The sequence below is a fragment of the Malassezia sympodialis genome, genomic scaffold (genome assembly GCF_000349305.1).
Source record: "Malassezia sympodialis ATCC 42132 genomic scaffold, msy_sf_5, whole genome shotgun sequence".
NCBI lineage: Eukaryota > Fungi > Basidiomycota > Malasseziomycetes > Malasseziales > Malasseziaceae > Malassezia > Malassezia sympodialis.
This window is the reverse complement of record NW_017387803.1, coordinates 95,746-111,905: the sequence shown is the minus strand read 5'-3', so window position 1 is coordinate 111,905 and position 16,160 is coordinate 95,746. Positions and strand designations below refer to the sequence as shown.

Here is a 16,160-nt window from a genome sequence, read left to right as displayed (position 1 = left end):
GCTTTGCGAGAATTGCGCGATACTTGGAGGGAGCGTGGCTCTGTCCCCCTTCGCTACTCCCAAACCCATGGCTCAGGGGCCAAACATGCAATATCACTTCAGCCCCCTAAACGTGTGATACGTGCGACCCGAGATTACGTATCAAAGTCTCCTCATGAGCTTAGTTTCCACAATGGTGACTTTTTCCATGTGTTGAGCGACGAAGATCCGTATAGTGGATCAGGCTGGATAGAAGCCTGCAATCCAATGACTTGTGCTCGTGGTTATGTGCCGATTAACTTTTTTGATGTCCTGGAACGCTCGGTTCCTCGGTCAGCCTTCAGCTTAAACGTGCGGAATGAGCTTAATCCGCATGGCTCTCCTCTTACCCCTTCTCTGTCTCGTTCGAGTCGGTCTGACTCTACTTCATCTACTCGCACTAGCAGCAGTACGCTGGCGACGTTCAAATACAATTTTCAGGCTGAGCTTCCCCATGAGCTATCAGGAAAAGAAGGAGACAGCGTCTTGATCGTCGCAAAATCCAACAATGAATGGTTAGTCGCGAAACATGTTGGCCAAATTAGTTCTCCAGGTCTTGTTCCGGTTACCTTTATGGCTTTCCGAAATCAGTTCACAGGTCAACCTCTCGAGGAAGAAAGCTACGAATCCATCCTGGCCCAAATACCCAGTGTAGCTGAATGGGAGGAACAAAACAAACACCTCGCTGATCAAGCAATTCCCCTTGGTACCATTGACCATTATGGGCCACAAAAATGTCTAAACGACCCATTACCCCCTTTACCCACGCAATTAAAAACGTGGAACACCACCCCTTCTGCTGTGCATGTCATTAATGAGTACTTCCCCGAGACGGTCTCACTTTCTCGTACAAACTCAGGCTTGGTACATGACCCTACATCTTCACAAATGGGCCTTTTGACATCTGCATCTGTGGATGGAATGCAACCTGACTCAACACACATCTGGTTCTGCGTTCGTGCTTCTTTCACCTCGGCGATGTTCTCGCGAAATGCTCATGCGCAAGTTTGTGCCTATGAAGTACGAGAAGTGTTGGTTTTCCGTTCCTATCATGATTTTTTTGTTTTCCATGGTGCCCTCGAGCGCGAGTCCTATCAGTTCAATGACCGCTCTAGCGTTGGCCAAACCGGCACTATCTTGCCGCCGCTTCCGCGCATTCCTGATGTAAATTCAAGTGATTCAGCTGTGCAATGCTGCAAAGAACTCAATCTGTATATGCAACATATATGCGCTCTCCCAGAAAACTTCTTGAGAGCTCGTGCGATCCGAGGATTCCTAGAGCTTCGCCAAGGCGACAAGTGTCAGACCACGCTAGTGCCACATTCTCGGCATTCAAATACTTCTACCCTTGACTTTGATCTGGCGTCCCAGCTTGAAGACATGAATATGCGGGATTCCTTAGGAAGTGGGCGGCCTATCCTGTCTGGCAGTTTCACGACAAAGTCTGTCTCGGAAGGACCCTCCCTTGTGGATGAATCTATTCCGACATATCGTATTAAATTGATGCAAAGAGGCAAGGACCCTAAAATGATTGCAGTGAGTATGCCAATGAAATTTTCTAGGCAATCACTCTTGGTGAAGGTGCAAGAGAAATTGGGCCACAATGTCAAAGCCATCGAAACGCAAGAAGCATCAGGTGGACCTCAAATCTCTACAGACGAAGACCTTCAATCCTGGCTTCTCAGCTGCTTGCGTCATGGAAAAAAGCTTCTCTTGTTTGTGGACGCTGAGCCTTAAGACCCTAGCGCCTGAAACTACCTGTCCTGTATAGCCTGTACTTGTAACAAATTATATCCATATTCCTAACTGGTCGTAACCATACCTTATGCTACCTGATAAATTGTATCGTTGCTATGATAGTACAATGCTTGAACATTGTTAAGAGATGTTAGATTTTGGTCCGTTTTCTAGAAACCACATGGCGCGCATCCATCCTCGAGTTTTGGCATCTGGTTCATGACAGCCTTTGGATATCATTGTTTATCGAATTGATATGAATGAAGCATACCAACGTTCCCCTTGCGATGTACAATGACAAATTGAAGCCGTCTAGATATGAAATTTAGGCTGATTCTTCCATATCCTTGTCAAATTTGACAGTTTGAATGGTGCCGATATTGGGATTGTTGAACCATTGACGCTTTTCAACAGGACTTGCTTGAACAGTAACAAGGGCGACGATGCTAAGCAGCAAGGCAATATGGAAAAACTTCATTTCTTAAACCGATACGTTCAAGCTGAGCGTGGTTGTCCTTTTTATAACGGAGTATTGGCGGCAAGAAGGTGATTCTGCTCAGCCACACAAGTAATCGGTGGCCCCAAAATCAGAAATTAAGGGGGCTTCTTATTTGCTGGAGCGCTCGAAGTACTAGTTCGCAACGTACCATTGCGTTAAGACACGTGGGAATTTTTTGCCGATTTGTCCGATTGAATAATGGAGGAACCCCTACATATAAATAATTGCATTTTTTTCATGTGAAATGCGAGTACGTAATGATTAGATAGACCAATTGTCAAGCCTGCGTGGCATCGTTACGAAAATCTATAGTGTGCTGTTGAGTACGGCGCAGTCGCCGGGTTCAGCGACCAAAAAATGTCCAGTCAACAGCGACACAGCTTTGGATCTTATTCAAGACGTATGCCCGGAACCAGGGACGAAGGAGAGCGGAGTTATTCACAGCAAACAACAGGGAAAGCTAGCCGGCCCATGTCAGGACCATTTTCTCAGGGATTTTACTATCCTCATGAAGCGCCGGCCGTTCCCTCCGAAATGATGCCTTGGAACGTATTTCCTGGACAGATAAATACTCTAGCTGATGCCTACGGTGCTTCTCATGGTCAACCTCAGGCTGGTACCCCAAACCTAGATTGGATTAATGGGATGGCTGTATCTATGCTTGCCGACCCATCCGCGCAAGCTCATCCATATGGGGGCTACATGTTGGGGCACAGTGCAGTACCATCTACAGTGTATGGCCCTTCTCCACAGCTGCTGGCTCATCAATTATCGCAAATGCAACTTCAGAATGCGTCGTATGATCAAATCACTGCACAACAGAATCTCTTACTTTCGCAGATTCGGCAGGCACAGGCTCAAAGGAGCCAAGCGCAGTCTGAGATGCGTTCAGATCTTTCTTCAAATCTCTCTGTTGGAGACAGCTCAACCTTTAGTACTGGAACTCAACCATTGAGTTTCTCGGGTATCGAAGCCGCGGACTCATCGATGACTTCGCAGCAGCAATTACACCCTGACCTGACCAAAGCGCTATCAGCAATGGAAGCCATACGTCAACAATACCATGAAAAGCATACATCTACGGAAAAAAGATCACCCAATATGCCTAGGAGTCCCAGACCTAATTCTTTCGCTGGTCGAGACAACTGTGATTCCAGCCATCTAGCTACACCTATGCGTTCTGATGGAAAAAGGTATTCTGCACAACAACGGAATGACATGGAGTTTCCAAATCGTCGGCGCAGTATTACACCGTCTATTGTTATTGACCAAGTCAATGTTGAAGCCACTGATGAAGATTTGGAAAAGAAAGCCAATTCAGTTGGCATGCGTCTTGGTCCGCGCATCGCGACTGTTGTCCATGAAGTAACGCCAACAGATACCCTTTCATATCCTGCCAATACTCCTGAGAGAATACCAACTCGAACTACCGACTCTACGCGACACTCCAACACGCAAGCAGCAACACAGCCAATGATCATTCAGCCTCGTCGCCAACCGCGAGGTCCTCCCACCGAGTCATTTTTTGCCAACAATTTCCTGGCACGTCGTTCTCTACGTACACGAAGAGAAGCCATGTCGAAATTGTGTGCAAGTCCTCGAGCTCATAACTTTGGCAGCTCAAGACACTCTGCACCTCCCTCCTCCTTATCGAAACAATTGTAAATTATATAGAATCATTAGCTAAGGTTGCGGGGATGTAGTTTCCCTCAAACTGTGATTATGTCACCAAAAATATATGAATGCCGAAATAAGTCGATAACCGGAAGCTAGTTCGCTGGAGTGCCCAGAATCTGTAGGAATTTTGATGCGCAGCGTGACCGAGCGATAAGGGGGCGTGGGGCCGAAATAGCTAGGGATATATTGCTGGTTAAACTAAAAGGTCTTCAAAGGATTCTCCATTCTCTTCGGGAGGCCTCACGGCGAATCTAATCATGGCTCGTAAGTTCTCGTTGACATTCTGTTTCTAACCTGTACAGAGGAAGACTCCAAGGCGGTGGCAATATTAGCCAACCAAACACAGTATAATGAACACCTGAGATCGTCAGAGAAGAAGCCTAGGCGTTTCCCCGCTGCGTTTAAACATATGAAGGATGATGTTGACCCGTTTTCCGCAGGAGAGCAAGGCTACTTTCCGTCTGATGAAGAACGTATGACATTACGGCGCGTCCCCGAAAAACTGAGCTGGGCTATTTTCTCCATTGGTATCTGTGAGCTGGCTGAGCGGTTTAGCTTCTACGGTGCGACGCAGGTATTCTCAAACTTTGTGAACAGGCCGAGGCCCTATATTGACGGTCATGTTTCCGCGTCTGGAGCTGCCAAGCATTTAAATACCCCTTCTGGTGCTCTGGGTCTGGGGACCCAGGTTGCTAACGGTTTGGTGACATTCAACCAGTTCTGGTGCTACATTACTCCATTGTTAGGTGCATACGTGGCTGATGTTTACACAAATCGCTTCAATGCACTTTGTATTGGTGTTGGTTTCTCGATGGTTGGTCACATTTTGCTTGTCGTCTCTGCCATTCCTACTGTCTTGGATGATTCTCACGGTTCTCTGGCGTGTTTTATCATTGCGATGATTATCATGGGCTTTGGTACAGGATTTTTCAAAAGCAATTGCTCTGTTTTGATTGCCGATCAAATCCGTTTCAAGCAACAAACGGTTGTCACATTAGCTACAGGGGAGAAGGTTATCATTGACCCTGCACTCACTTTGCAGCGCCTTTATCTTTGGTTCTACCTGATGATCAATATTGGATCCTGCGCGGGCGAACTCGGTATGGTGTATGCAGAAAAATGGGTTGGCTTCTGGCTTGCGTACTTGCTTCCAACGCTAGTATTCACCATTCCTATCCCTGTGCTTTGGTTTGGTCGTAACTTCTATGATGTATCTCCGCCGAATGGATCCGTCCTTTCGCAAGCTGTGAAAGCATGGGGTCTTGTCATTCGCAAGAACTGGAGCTGGAATCCCGTTCGTCTCATCCGAAATGCGCAGTCGCCTAGTTACTGGGACTGCGTGAAACCATCACTCCTCACCGAGTCGGAGCGCAGACCTTGGATGGGCTATGAGGATGTCTGGATTGATGAACTTCGCCGTGGAATCAAGGCGTGTGCTATATTTCTTCTTTTCCCCCTGTACTGGCTTTGTTACAACCAGATCGTCAACAATCTTATCGTCCAGGCAGGTCAAATGAACATTGGCTCTACTCCATCGGAAATCGTATCCGTGCTGGACCCTATCTTTGTCATTATCTTCGTCTTTGTGTTCAACACAGGTGTATACCCCCTTATGACAAAGATGAAACTTCCCTTCACTCCTATTAAGCGCATCACTGTCGGATTTTTCTTCGCTTGTGCTGCTATGATTTGGTCTTCGGTTCTACAACACTACATATACATTCGTAACCCATGTGGCAACAGAGTGGGTGACGACATCGTTATCAATGGCAATAACTGCAGCACTTCATACGCAAACATATCAGTGTGGACACAAGCAGGGTCTTATGCACTGGTGGCTGTAAGTGAAATTCTGGCATCGGTGACCTCCATGGAGATTGCTGTGCTGATGGCACCCAACAATATGCGCTCGATCATTATGGGTGTTAGTCTGTTTACAACGGCCTTTGCGTCTGCGATCGGTGAGGCTTTCACGCCTCTATCAGTCAACCCTTTGTTTGTCGTCAACTATGCCGTCTTGGCTGGTTTGGCCTTTGTTGGCGGCATCCTCTTCTGGATCTTCTTCTACAAGCTTGACCGGAAGCAAGAGGAAATGAACTTGATTGGCCAGCAAGGTTCCCATGAAACCAAAGAGGACAGCCATTCCGGCCGTGAACCATCACTCTCTCTAATGGAAAAGCCACACACGGACCTCCATCCCTAATTTACAAACTATGTAGGACGATATCATTATATTGTACTTGCAATCTGCCATCCTGTTGACTTGAGGCCTGTGCTTCCATGCATGCAGCCTTATCCGCCGAACGTGTGTCATAGTTCCGTCTTACATAATATCTGCACTGCATTCGCGGATTGTGACGTACCTAGCGCGTGGCGCAGTTCAAATGGAGTCATCTGACTAGTACCCCCCCCCCTTAACCACTCTCTCTAACTAGACGGAAACAATGGCGTACAACATGCAAGGTGCTCAAGGTGGATACGTAAGTTCAAAATGAGAGTGAAAAAAGCTAACTTAGCAGTACCCGCCCCAGCAGGGTGGTTACGGTGGCGGTTACGCCCAGACCGCTCCTATGGGTGGTTCGGTATGTTTGCAGTGTTTGGGAGATACTGACCCTTTCAGCGGCTGGAGCAGCGTCGTGCTCGCGTGAACGACAAGCGTACGTGTCAATGCCAATAACTTACACACAGATGGTGCATGCGGTCCTTGGTATGTTGAATTTACCTAATTATTAGCTGCGCATTCTGTGTCGGCCTTCTCGCTTGCTGGTACGTTGATGTACCTGATCCACTAACCGACAGCTGTATGTTCATTTGACTTGCTTTATACTTACACAACAGGTCTCGAGGACATCATCTGCGCTGGCTGCCTGGACGCTGTTTTCTAAATTGCTAAGCCTACAATTCTGTCGTAGATGGTTGTGCAGTATGCACATCGTCTTTGCTAATTAGTTTCAGACGTCATTTTTTCGTTGTATAGCTCGCAGTCCCACACTTTGCAGGTGTTGTCGAGTGGATAAGGCCCGTACGGCGATGCGCCTTGATCATCTGTCAAATCCGGCCAGTGCCGCGCGCCTCCTACCGTGAGAAGGCATCGGCTTCGCTGCGGGTGAAAATGTACGCTGCCAACGGCATCTAGATGTGAGTTGAGTCATTCGTACCGGTATGGGCCTGCCACTGCGACTTAGGCGTTACCGGCATCGCCGGATTCTTAGAAGCTAGTACATCAGACCACTGCCAAAGTCGGACCGTGCCATGTTGGTCGCCTGCAGCGATAAAATTCCCGTGGCTGTCCATGTCAAAGTAGAGTCGCTGGTGAGATCCTGTGCAGTCGCGTTCGAGCCTAGCTATCAAGGCCGGGTCATCAGTCGCGAGGGGTTGAAACTGGAAGGGATGATTCATGCCGTACAGATAACTCGTGTCATAGACCAACAAATGCGTACTTCGACGCACGGACACAACGAGAATGTGGCGCTGAGCAGGATGCCAGGCAACCTGAACCACACCTTGGCCTTCGCGGATATGCCATCCACATAAGCAGAGTGACTCACCCGACAACGCACAAGATGTACCCAACAGGGGAGAATGCCATCCTGATCCTTGTTCCTCTAAAGCAGCAAGCCACGATGGGTCGGTAACGTAAATGCCCACAGCATTCGCGAACGTTGCCACCGCCGTCACCTCCAGCTGGTCACTTTGTAGGTCTCGCTCTACCACAGCGGGTGCCTTGCCGATAGCCAGGGCAGATACAATACCATGTTGGCCAGCCTCGATCCGAGATGACCTATGTGGTGACAAGCTCAAGGCTGAATGGGTATTGGAGCCGACACACGCCAGTGGGATCATAGCAAGCCCTGCGGTAAGTCCGCCATAGAGTCTGTTGTTAGTGCCTGCTCTGCGTACCGCATAGCATCCGGCGTGAAAGTCAGCACTTGAGGTGCAATATAGGTCTCAACGTGATTGACGATCGCATACGACGCTTTCGTCTGGAACAGTTAGCGGCGACACCTACCTGTCCGAACTGCGCATCTACTAGGCGCACGGGCATGTCTCTACAGCTGATGGCAAAGCACCATGCTGACGTAGATTTATCCGAGGGAATGTCCGCAGGGAGCGCGTACCAGCTCGTGTCCAAGATAGGCGCAGGGGCCTGATGTGTGTGGAGCAGGGACCATGTGCCTACGAGGCTAGTCCATATGTGCACACGATGCGACTCGGTGCGAGCAAGGATCAGTGACCCATCTGGCGACCTGGTCTATGAGTCATGTGGGCGTACCACTGCGCACAGCGCCAAAAGTCCTGGCGGTCTGGGCATACGAGTGTATGCACCAGCGTAGGATGCATGGAGTGGAGGAGTGTGAATCACAAGCACGTGGCAGGGGTATGGTTGGTACCTACGGGCTGGTTTTGGTGCGCGAGGCGCGCGCAAAGGGAGAGAGTTTGCGGGTAATCGGACGAGTACGGCCCCAACCACGACGCATGGCGACGCGACGGCGATCCTGTTCAAAGGCACGGGCAGCATCGAAACCGTTGCGACCGTAGCGGCCGAGCAGCTTGATGCGGCGCTCGTCGGCGCGTACACGAGGCGCGTTGCGTGCGTACAACTCCCAGGCCAGGCCAAATATGTCTCCATGCGCAGGGTACGGCGAAGGGATATCGGAGCGGTACAGCAACTGCGAGTAGCGCCGACCGCCACTCGAATCGTTATCGCGGGAACGGGCCACGTGCTGCGATAGGGTGGGGTGATGCAGATAGATGGCCGAGCATGTGCGGAAGCTGACATCGAGGTAGGGTGGGATAAACAAGAACGGCGCTGCAAAAGGCGGCAGGTGGAAGGGTAGAACGCCCGGTGCGAGCTCCGAGCCCGCCGGCTTGGCCTGGGACTCAGGTAGCGTCCCTTCGGACGGCGCTGCCTCCGCCGACTCGACAGATGATTCAGTCTCAGATGCCTTCTCGGCAGGAGATGCCTCGGCCGCCGGTTCGGCCTCAGGGGACGCCTCCGTCTCGGCATTCGCCTCGGGTTCCTCACGAGTGGGCGGCGACGGCGCGAGACGCTCGCGGTCAGCCTGAACGCGCTTCGCCACCTCCTTGTTGAGCATCGGCACGCACTCCGGCTCGACAGTGATCAGGTCGCCTTGCTCGAGCAGGTGACCAGGGTCGGTGATGACATGGCCATTGATGCGCACTTTGCCATGCAGTACAAGCGAGCGCGCGTAGTACACGCTGTGAGCAAAGCAGCAGCGGAAGACGACTGTGTCAATTCGGCGCTCGACATCGCGCATGAACAAAGTCTTGACGGGCGGCGTAGGCGTATCGAGCACGTCAGAGCCCTTCGACAAGGGCCCAGCCTTGCTCAAGGGGGGCGAAAAGCTGGGGAGAGATGTCGGAAGGAACCAGCGCTTGAAGCGGCGCTCTGGAATCCAGTCTCCGTGGTACGCGCGCAGCAGGCGCTTGGACCGCCAGCGCTGCTGGAACATGGTCATGCTGGTCTTTTGGAACGAGGTCTCGTTGACCAGCATAGGGGTAGATGAGCGTGCAATCAGGTTGTAGAGATTACGCGGCGACCACGACTACTGTGAGCACGGTCCATACGTACCATGCGTGGGAGCGCCGACTCGTGCCGGAACACATTCGGCTTCCTCATCGGCGCAAGCCTCGGTGGAGTTGCGGCGAGCGGCAGGGCGGCCGCGGCCGCGGGCGCGAAGAAAATGACATCAGCCGATGTCAGCAAGAAGATCCATCACGTGCAGGGAACGTGCGTGCATAGATGACGTGACAAGCGAGCACATGCCCTGAGCGGCGCGCGGCATTGGCTGTGAGCCGGGGGGTGCCAGCAGGGCGAGCGCGCGACAGTTGGGAAGCGCGCGCGGTGGGGACGTCTCCCCTGAGACGGCTCTACGTTCTTCCACGATCTACCATGTCTTCGTTCCAGCTGCCTGAAGGCCACTTTCTGTTCACTTCGTACGTATGCCCACTTTAATGCGGTAGCGAGTCGGTCGGTGAGGGCCACCCCGACAAGATCTGTGACCAGATCTCAGATGCCATCCTGGATGCCTGCCTTCAGCAGGACCCGAACTCGAAGGTCGCGTGTGAGACCGCGGCCAAGACTGGTCTGATCCTGGTGTTTGGTGAGATTACCAGCAAGGCCCACCTGGACTACCAGAAGATCATCCGTGACACGATCAAGGAGATTGGCTACGACGACTCGGCGAAGGGCTTCGACTACAAGACCTGCAACGTCATGGTCGCCATTGAGCAGCAGTCGCCCGACATTGCGCAGGGTCTCGACCACGGTAACCTGGAGGACCACGGTGCCGGTGACCAGGGTATCATGTTCGGCTACGCCTCGGACGAGTCGCCCGAGCTGATGCCGCTCACCGTTGTGTACGCGCACAAGCTGAACCATGCCATGTCGGCCGCCCGCCGCAACGGCCACCTGCCGTGGCTGTTGCCCGACACCAAGACCCAGGTGACCATCGAGTACAAGAAGGACGGTGGTGCTGTTGTGCCAGTGCGTGTTGACACGGTTGTCGTGTCGTCGCAGCACACTGATGATGTCAGCACCGAGGAGCTGCGCGAGAAGATCAAGTCGGAGATCATTGAGAAGGTGATCCCCGCAGACATGCTTGACGAGCGCACCGTGTACCATATCCAGCCTTCCGGCCGCTTCGTGATCGGTGGTCCCCAGGGTGACGCCGGTCTGACGGGCCGCAAGATCATTGTCGACACCTACGGTGGCTGGGGCGCGCACGGTGGTGGTGCCTTCTCCGGCAAGGACTTCTCGAAGGTCGACCGCTCGGCGGCCTACACGGCTCGCTGGGTCGCCAAGTCGATTGTGAACGCTGGCCTCGCTCGCCGCTGCCTTGTCCAGCTGTCGTACGCCATTGGTGTCGCGGAGCCGCTCTCCGTGTACGTGGACACCTACGGCACTGGCACCAAGTCGGATGCGGAGCTGGTCGACATTATCCGCAAGAACTTCAACCTGAAGCCCGGTGTCATTGTGCGTGACCTCGAGCTGCAGAAGCCCATCTACCGCCAGACCGCCTTTGGTGGTCACTTTGGCCGCTCCGAGTTCTCATGGGAGCAGCCCAAGACGCTGCAGTTCTAAGCAGCTCGTCCATCGGTTCAACATCGTCACTCGAGGAATGGGTGGCCGCCAAAAGCGCTCTGCGCCCAGTCATGCCCATCTGACGCACGCCCCGCCCCCTGTATGAGATAGCCCCTCCCCTCACGTCAACCGTGTTTATACAATGAATACTATCTAGTCTAGCTTGCCAACGCACTCGACATGGCCTCGCGGAAGCTCCGCAGCAGGCCGGAGAGTGCAGGCGTTTTCGGTGCAGGCGCCGGCTCTTTCGGCAGGAACGGGTCGCGACGCATGCGCCCTGTGCCATCGCCCAGCACCTGGATGCTGAAGTCAGCCTCGGTATCGCCGGCCGCCCAGCGCGAGGCAATCTCCATTTGGCGTCCGCGTTTCCGCCGCGCCGCCTCGAGTAGTCCTTGCACTTCGAGCCGCTGGCTCTCAGACAGGCGCGGCGCGTTCGGAGCGCCACGCGTCGCAAGCATAGGCGGCTCCCATATCGACGCCAAATCCTCAGAGCCCGTACCGACCGTCATCGCCAGATGCCGCAGCCACGCAAACGTACTAAACACGGCCGGGTCGACCTGCGCCCAGCGATGCACAAAGTTGTACCAGGAGGGCGCGGCCCGATCTAAGAACACGGCAATCGTGTTGATCGAGCGTGCTGGGTCCTGCACACGCGCACGGAGACTCTCGAGCAGATCAAAAAGACGCAGCAAAAAGGCGTGCAGGCCGAGAAGGTCGTCGTGCACGCCGTCTACGCGCTGCGCACGCACGAGCGCGTCGAGCAGCGGCTCGAAAAAGATAGTTAGCGCGTCGAGAATGGCGGGATCCTGTAGCATGCCGCGAATCTGCGTCACGTCGCGGTGCAGCGAGTAAATACGCAGGACACGCTGCAAATTCAAAATGAGCTGGTAGCCCGCACGGTTGTTCTGGCGGCGGCGCACCGCGTTCGGGTGCGTCGCCAAAAACTCGTTATACTCGTGCGTCGCCGCCATGACACGCTCGACCTCCGTCCGGGTCAACTTGGGTGAATCCGAGCCGCGCACAATCGCCGCCACGAGCGGGATATCGGCCTGGTCAGCATGCTGTCGCACCAAGCGCTTCATGTCCTCAGGGCTCTCGACATACATTCGCAGCTTGCGGATCATCGTGTCAGACCCAATCTGCTGCTGGAGTTCTCGCAAATTCTCGTCCATTACCACTGGGTCGTCGTCATAGAGGATCTGGAAAAGCGACTGCAGGAACCGCTTCCGCAAAAACTGCTTCTGCCACTCACGCACCGCCTGGATCGCAGGCAGACGCAGTGCGTTCGCCATCTTACGCCACGGAATCACATCCACCAAGTCGCGCACCCGCGCAAGGTTGGCGCGCGACTGGTCGCCCTGCACAAAGATGCCATACAGGAAGCGCGCCGTCTGCAGATGGCCCCACGACACCATCGTCTGGTATGATGTCGGCAGATCCGCAAAATCAGGCGTCGCTTTGAGCGCATTGTACATCTTTAAAAAGCCATCGCCGTCCACGCAGTCAGCCCAAATACGCTGCGCAATGCGGCGAATGCTCAGCACATGCTCACCGGCCATCTCGGCATCTTTTTCGCGCTCCTCAATGCGCCGGCTATCGACACGGCGGCGTTCGGCAATGTTCAGCAGTTCGTCCGTATCGAGGTCGCGGTCGTGGAAGCACCCAATACTCAGGAACGCCCGCACCTCGTTGCTCTCGCCAATGCTGCGGATGGCCAGCGTGTCACGCAGCCACGAGCGCAGCAGCCGGCGGTCCACCTCAAACCGCGGCACAGGACGCTGGCGCTGCCCGTACAACGGCGGCAAAGCATCAGCAGACGAAAGGCCGTCCGGGCGCCGAGGGCCATGCGCATCCACTGTGCTCTCTGAGTCGTACGATGATTCGTCATAGGGACTCGTCTCATCATCCTCGTAGCTTGTCCGCGAGTCGTACGATGAGCCGTCCGTTACCGACATCGACTCATCACTGGATGCAGCCAGCTGCTCACGCCCAGGAAGGCGCGGCAGCGGTCGCACATGCACAAACGGCCCGAGTTCCTGCGCCAGCTTTGCCCGGAATTCGTCCCAGTCGTTGTCGTTGCGTACAACAAACTCATCCATACGGTTCGGCCGGCGGATCCGCAGCAAAAAGTCGCGGTTATGATGCAGGTGCTCGCGCACAGCGACAATATCAACCTCCATACCTCCCAGGCGCAGCCGATCTGTCGGCCGGCGGTAGCTCACAAATGCCTCGGGTGGAAGAAGCTTGGCATTGGGCCACGGCAGCGGCACGTTGTGCATAGGCTCCGCGCCATAGAATGGGTTGCCAGGGCCCACACGTAACACTGCCGTGATGTAGCGCGTGGCCCACTTGTGCAGCAGCTGCCCCAGCGCAGTCAGCAGCGACTGCGCCATGAACGGCATACCATCGCTCTGCCCATGGCGCTCAATCGCCGAGCTCAACGAGCGCGCCTGAGCCTCACGCAGGAGCGGTACGATCGCTGAAAAGAAGTACGAGCGTGCCATGGCCGCCTTGTTGGGTGCACGCCCCTGCTTACCGGCCGGCTCCGGCGGAACAAACAACGGAAATGTGCAAAAGGCATTACGCAGGAGGAAGCGCATCAGCGGCAGGTCCACGGGCATCGGTGCAGGATCGTACACGTCGCGGCGGAACACGGCCTCGTCATCCGTCATATCCGCTGCATCATCAAAGTCACCAGCACGCGAGTCCGCATCAGAGGCCTCGTGCGCTGCGGGATCCGTGGGCTTCTCAAACGACGTAAGGAGAAAGAGTCGGTCCCATTCCCACGTCAGCTCCTTGGATACCATCTCGCGCAGGAGGTAGTGTGTTTGCTCAGGCGTCAAGTCACGTAGCAGCCACGAGCGCTTCGTAGCCGCATTCCGCGATGCATGCGCCCGGCGTAATGGCTCGTCGTCCGTCTCCGACTCGGTCGGCGCATTTGACGGCGTCAGCAGGTAGCGCGGCGCCTCACGCGGCTGTCGCAGCGGGTTGCGCGCACGCGAAGCAGGTGTTTTGTGCTCGAGACCTCGAAAGTTGGATACCTTGGGTGGCGGGCGTGGGCGAACCGGCGGCGCCGGCTTCACTGTCACGGGAGGTGGACGCACAGAGCTCGAGCCGGACAGGGACGGCGGAATCGGTGGCACAGGTGGCACATCGGTGGGAGCCGGTCGTACGCGCGGTACACGTTCGCGAGCGGCGGGCGCCGGTGATGCCTGAGGAGATGCCGTGTGCATTGAGAGCAAGTCGCTCGTAGTGCCGGTGGAGGGTGTGAATTTGTGTCGCGACATCATGCGGTCCGAGCGGTCCAGCGACGACGGATCAGAGATGCGCTGACCGCTAAGGGGCCCTGTGCGTGGCATGAGCGGACTCGCTGGATGCATCGATGTGCCCTCCGCTTCGAACACGCTCGGCTCAATGCTACGCGGCCGAGGCCCCTCGTACGCCACGGGCCCCATGGCGGGGCCCTCGCCAAATGGATCAATTAGCTGCGGCATACGCCCGCTCGTCTCGCCACGTAGCCGTACAGGCGACGCGCTGGGTGCCGCGGTGTCTCGCGTTGCTAGCGACGCCGCATCGCTCGCCTCGGGCTCAGCAGGAGCAACAGGCATAATGCGATGCAGCGAGTCTTCTTCTGGGGGCGTCATCTGACGCGTCTCGCCGATCCTGGGCGTCGACTGGGGGGGGGTCGGCGATACCGGTGAGAGACGCTGTGGGCGATCAAACAGCTCTGACACGCGTTCATTCGACTCATTGCGGTACGACTGGGACTCGGCATAAGGGTCCGAGATGATACTGTCCGTTTCGGTGTTCATGGACGATATGGGAGATGGTGAACGCGCCACGGGTGCTGCACGCGCAGGCGGCGACTCAGTGTGGATAGGCGGGGACGCGGGCGCCTCGAGTGGTGTGGTGCCTCGGTCTCGAACACGTTCGGTAGCACCCAAAAACGTAGCACCGCCGCGGCTCGGGCCGGGTGGCTCCTCGCCCCGCAGAACAGCCTCTGCGTCAGATCGTAGACCCTGTGCATGGTCCTTCCGCTGTGCAATCGATGCCAGCATGGAAGCACGCTTAACAGCTGGATCCTCCAGCGCAGGCTCGGCTGACGCAACTTTTTTGTTGCGCGAGAACCGCGAAAATCGACGGAAAAAGCCTTTGCGCGAGGTAGATGCCTCCATGGGTGGCTCTGCTGGCTCGTCCATGCGGCTCTGTACTGGGACAACAGGTGTCGGTGCAACGGCCGCATCTGCCCTAGGATCGGCGCGTTCGCCAAGCCGAGCTGCGTCGGGGGTAGGGGTTGTCACGATGCGTGAATTGCCGTGGTCAGCGTGCGCGGTAGTATCTGAGGCGGCTTCATCGTCATAGTCGCTTGCGTACTCGTCGAGATTTTCATCATCGTACATGGATGGCCCATTATCGTACATGGACGGCCCATTATCGTACATGGATGGCTCATCATCATAGGGCTCATCGAATGTTAGTGACTCTGGTTGGCCATGGAAGCCGGTGCCGAGACGACGCATAGAGTTGTCCTCCGAATAAGGCTCACTCTCGTACTCGTAGCCAGTCGCATCGTCGTCCTCATAGCCTGTCTCGTCGTCATAGTCTGTCTCGTCATCATAGCCTGTCTCGTCATCATAGCCTGTCTCGTCATCATAGCCCGACTCGTCGTCATAGCCTGTCTCGTCGTCATACCCAGAGCTCACCAACGAGTCATCGTACCCCGAGTATTCAGAGAAGCTGCTTTGATCCGGCGGGAGCATTGCGCGCGGCATCGCAGCGACGGCAGGTGCCGGCGGCACGGCAGGTTCCTCTTCAGCCAGGCCGCCTTTGCGGCGGCGTGATAAGTTCATCGCCTGAAACGCCTTGCGCATCGTGGCGGGCGCAAAATTAAAGGAAGGAAATAGGTCGGTTGCGAACGAGCGTGCTCTAGGATGTGGGAGTCCCCCACCTGATTCAAAAGCTCTGTCAGGTGGCCCACGCTAGAAAGGGATCAAACCTTTGCGACAATGGCTCCGACACACTGACAAGAGCGCTTAGCTACGACAGCCGTCAGTCGCAAGCTGCAAGGGCATGCATAAATGGCCCTCATACCAATGGGCCCCAACAACCGGCTTTTTGACGCAC

At 55.0% G+C, this 16,160-nt stretch overlaps 4 protein-coding genes across 4 annotated transcripts; 2 read left to right on the top strand and 2 right to left on the bottom strand.

Moving 5' to 3' along the window:
• Window positions 1-4,340: 4,340 nt before the first annotated feature.
• Window positions 4,341-6,134, top strand: MSY001_1243 (uncharacterized protein; the record flags this gene model as incomplete). The annotated part of the gene is made up of 1 exon (XM_018886358.1): window positions 4,341-6,134. One exon carries the CDS (start codon window positions 4,341-4,343, stop codon window positions 6,132-6,134), a length of 1,794 nt encoding a protein of 597 aa, XP_018739840.1.
• Window positions 6,135-8,322: 2,188 nt separating this feature from the next.
• On the bottom strand, window positions 8,323-9,572 carry MSY001_1242 (uncharacterized protein; the record flags this gene model as incomplete). Its single annotated transcript, XM_018886357.1, has 2 exons — window positions 8,323-9,498; window positions 9,525-9,572. 2 exons carry the CDS (start codon window positions 9,570-9,572, stop codon window positions 8,323-8,325), a joined length of 1,224 nt encoding a protein of 407 aa, XP_018739839.1.
• Window positions 9,573-9,845: 273 nt separating this feature from the next.
• Window positions 9,846-11,036, top strand: MSY001_1241 (uncharacterized protein; the record flags this gene model as incomplete). Its single annotated transcript, XM_018886356.1, has 2 exons — window positions 9,846-9,889; window positions 9,917-11,036. The coding sequence occupies 2 exons, from the start codon at window positions 9,846-9,848 to the stop codon at window positions 11,034-11,036; spliced, it is 1,164 nt and encodes a 387-aa protein (XP_018739838.1).
• Window positions 11,037-11,194: 158 nt separating this feature from the next.
• On the bottom strand, window positions 11,195-15,907 carry MSY001_1240 (uncharacterized protein; the record flags this gene model as incomplete). Its single annotated transcript, XM_018886355.1, has 2 exons — window positions 11,195-15,734; window positions 15,756-15,907. The coding sequence occupies 2 exons, from the start codon at window positions 15,905-15,907 to the stop codon at window positions 11,195-11,197; spliced, it is 4,692 nt and encodes a 1,563-aa protein (XP_018739837.1).
• Window positions 15,908-16,160: the final 253 nt, after the last annotated feature.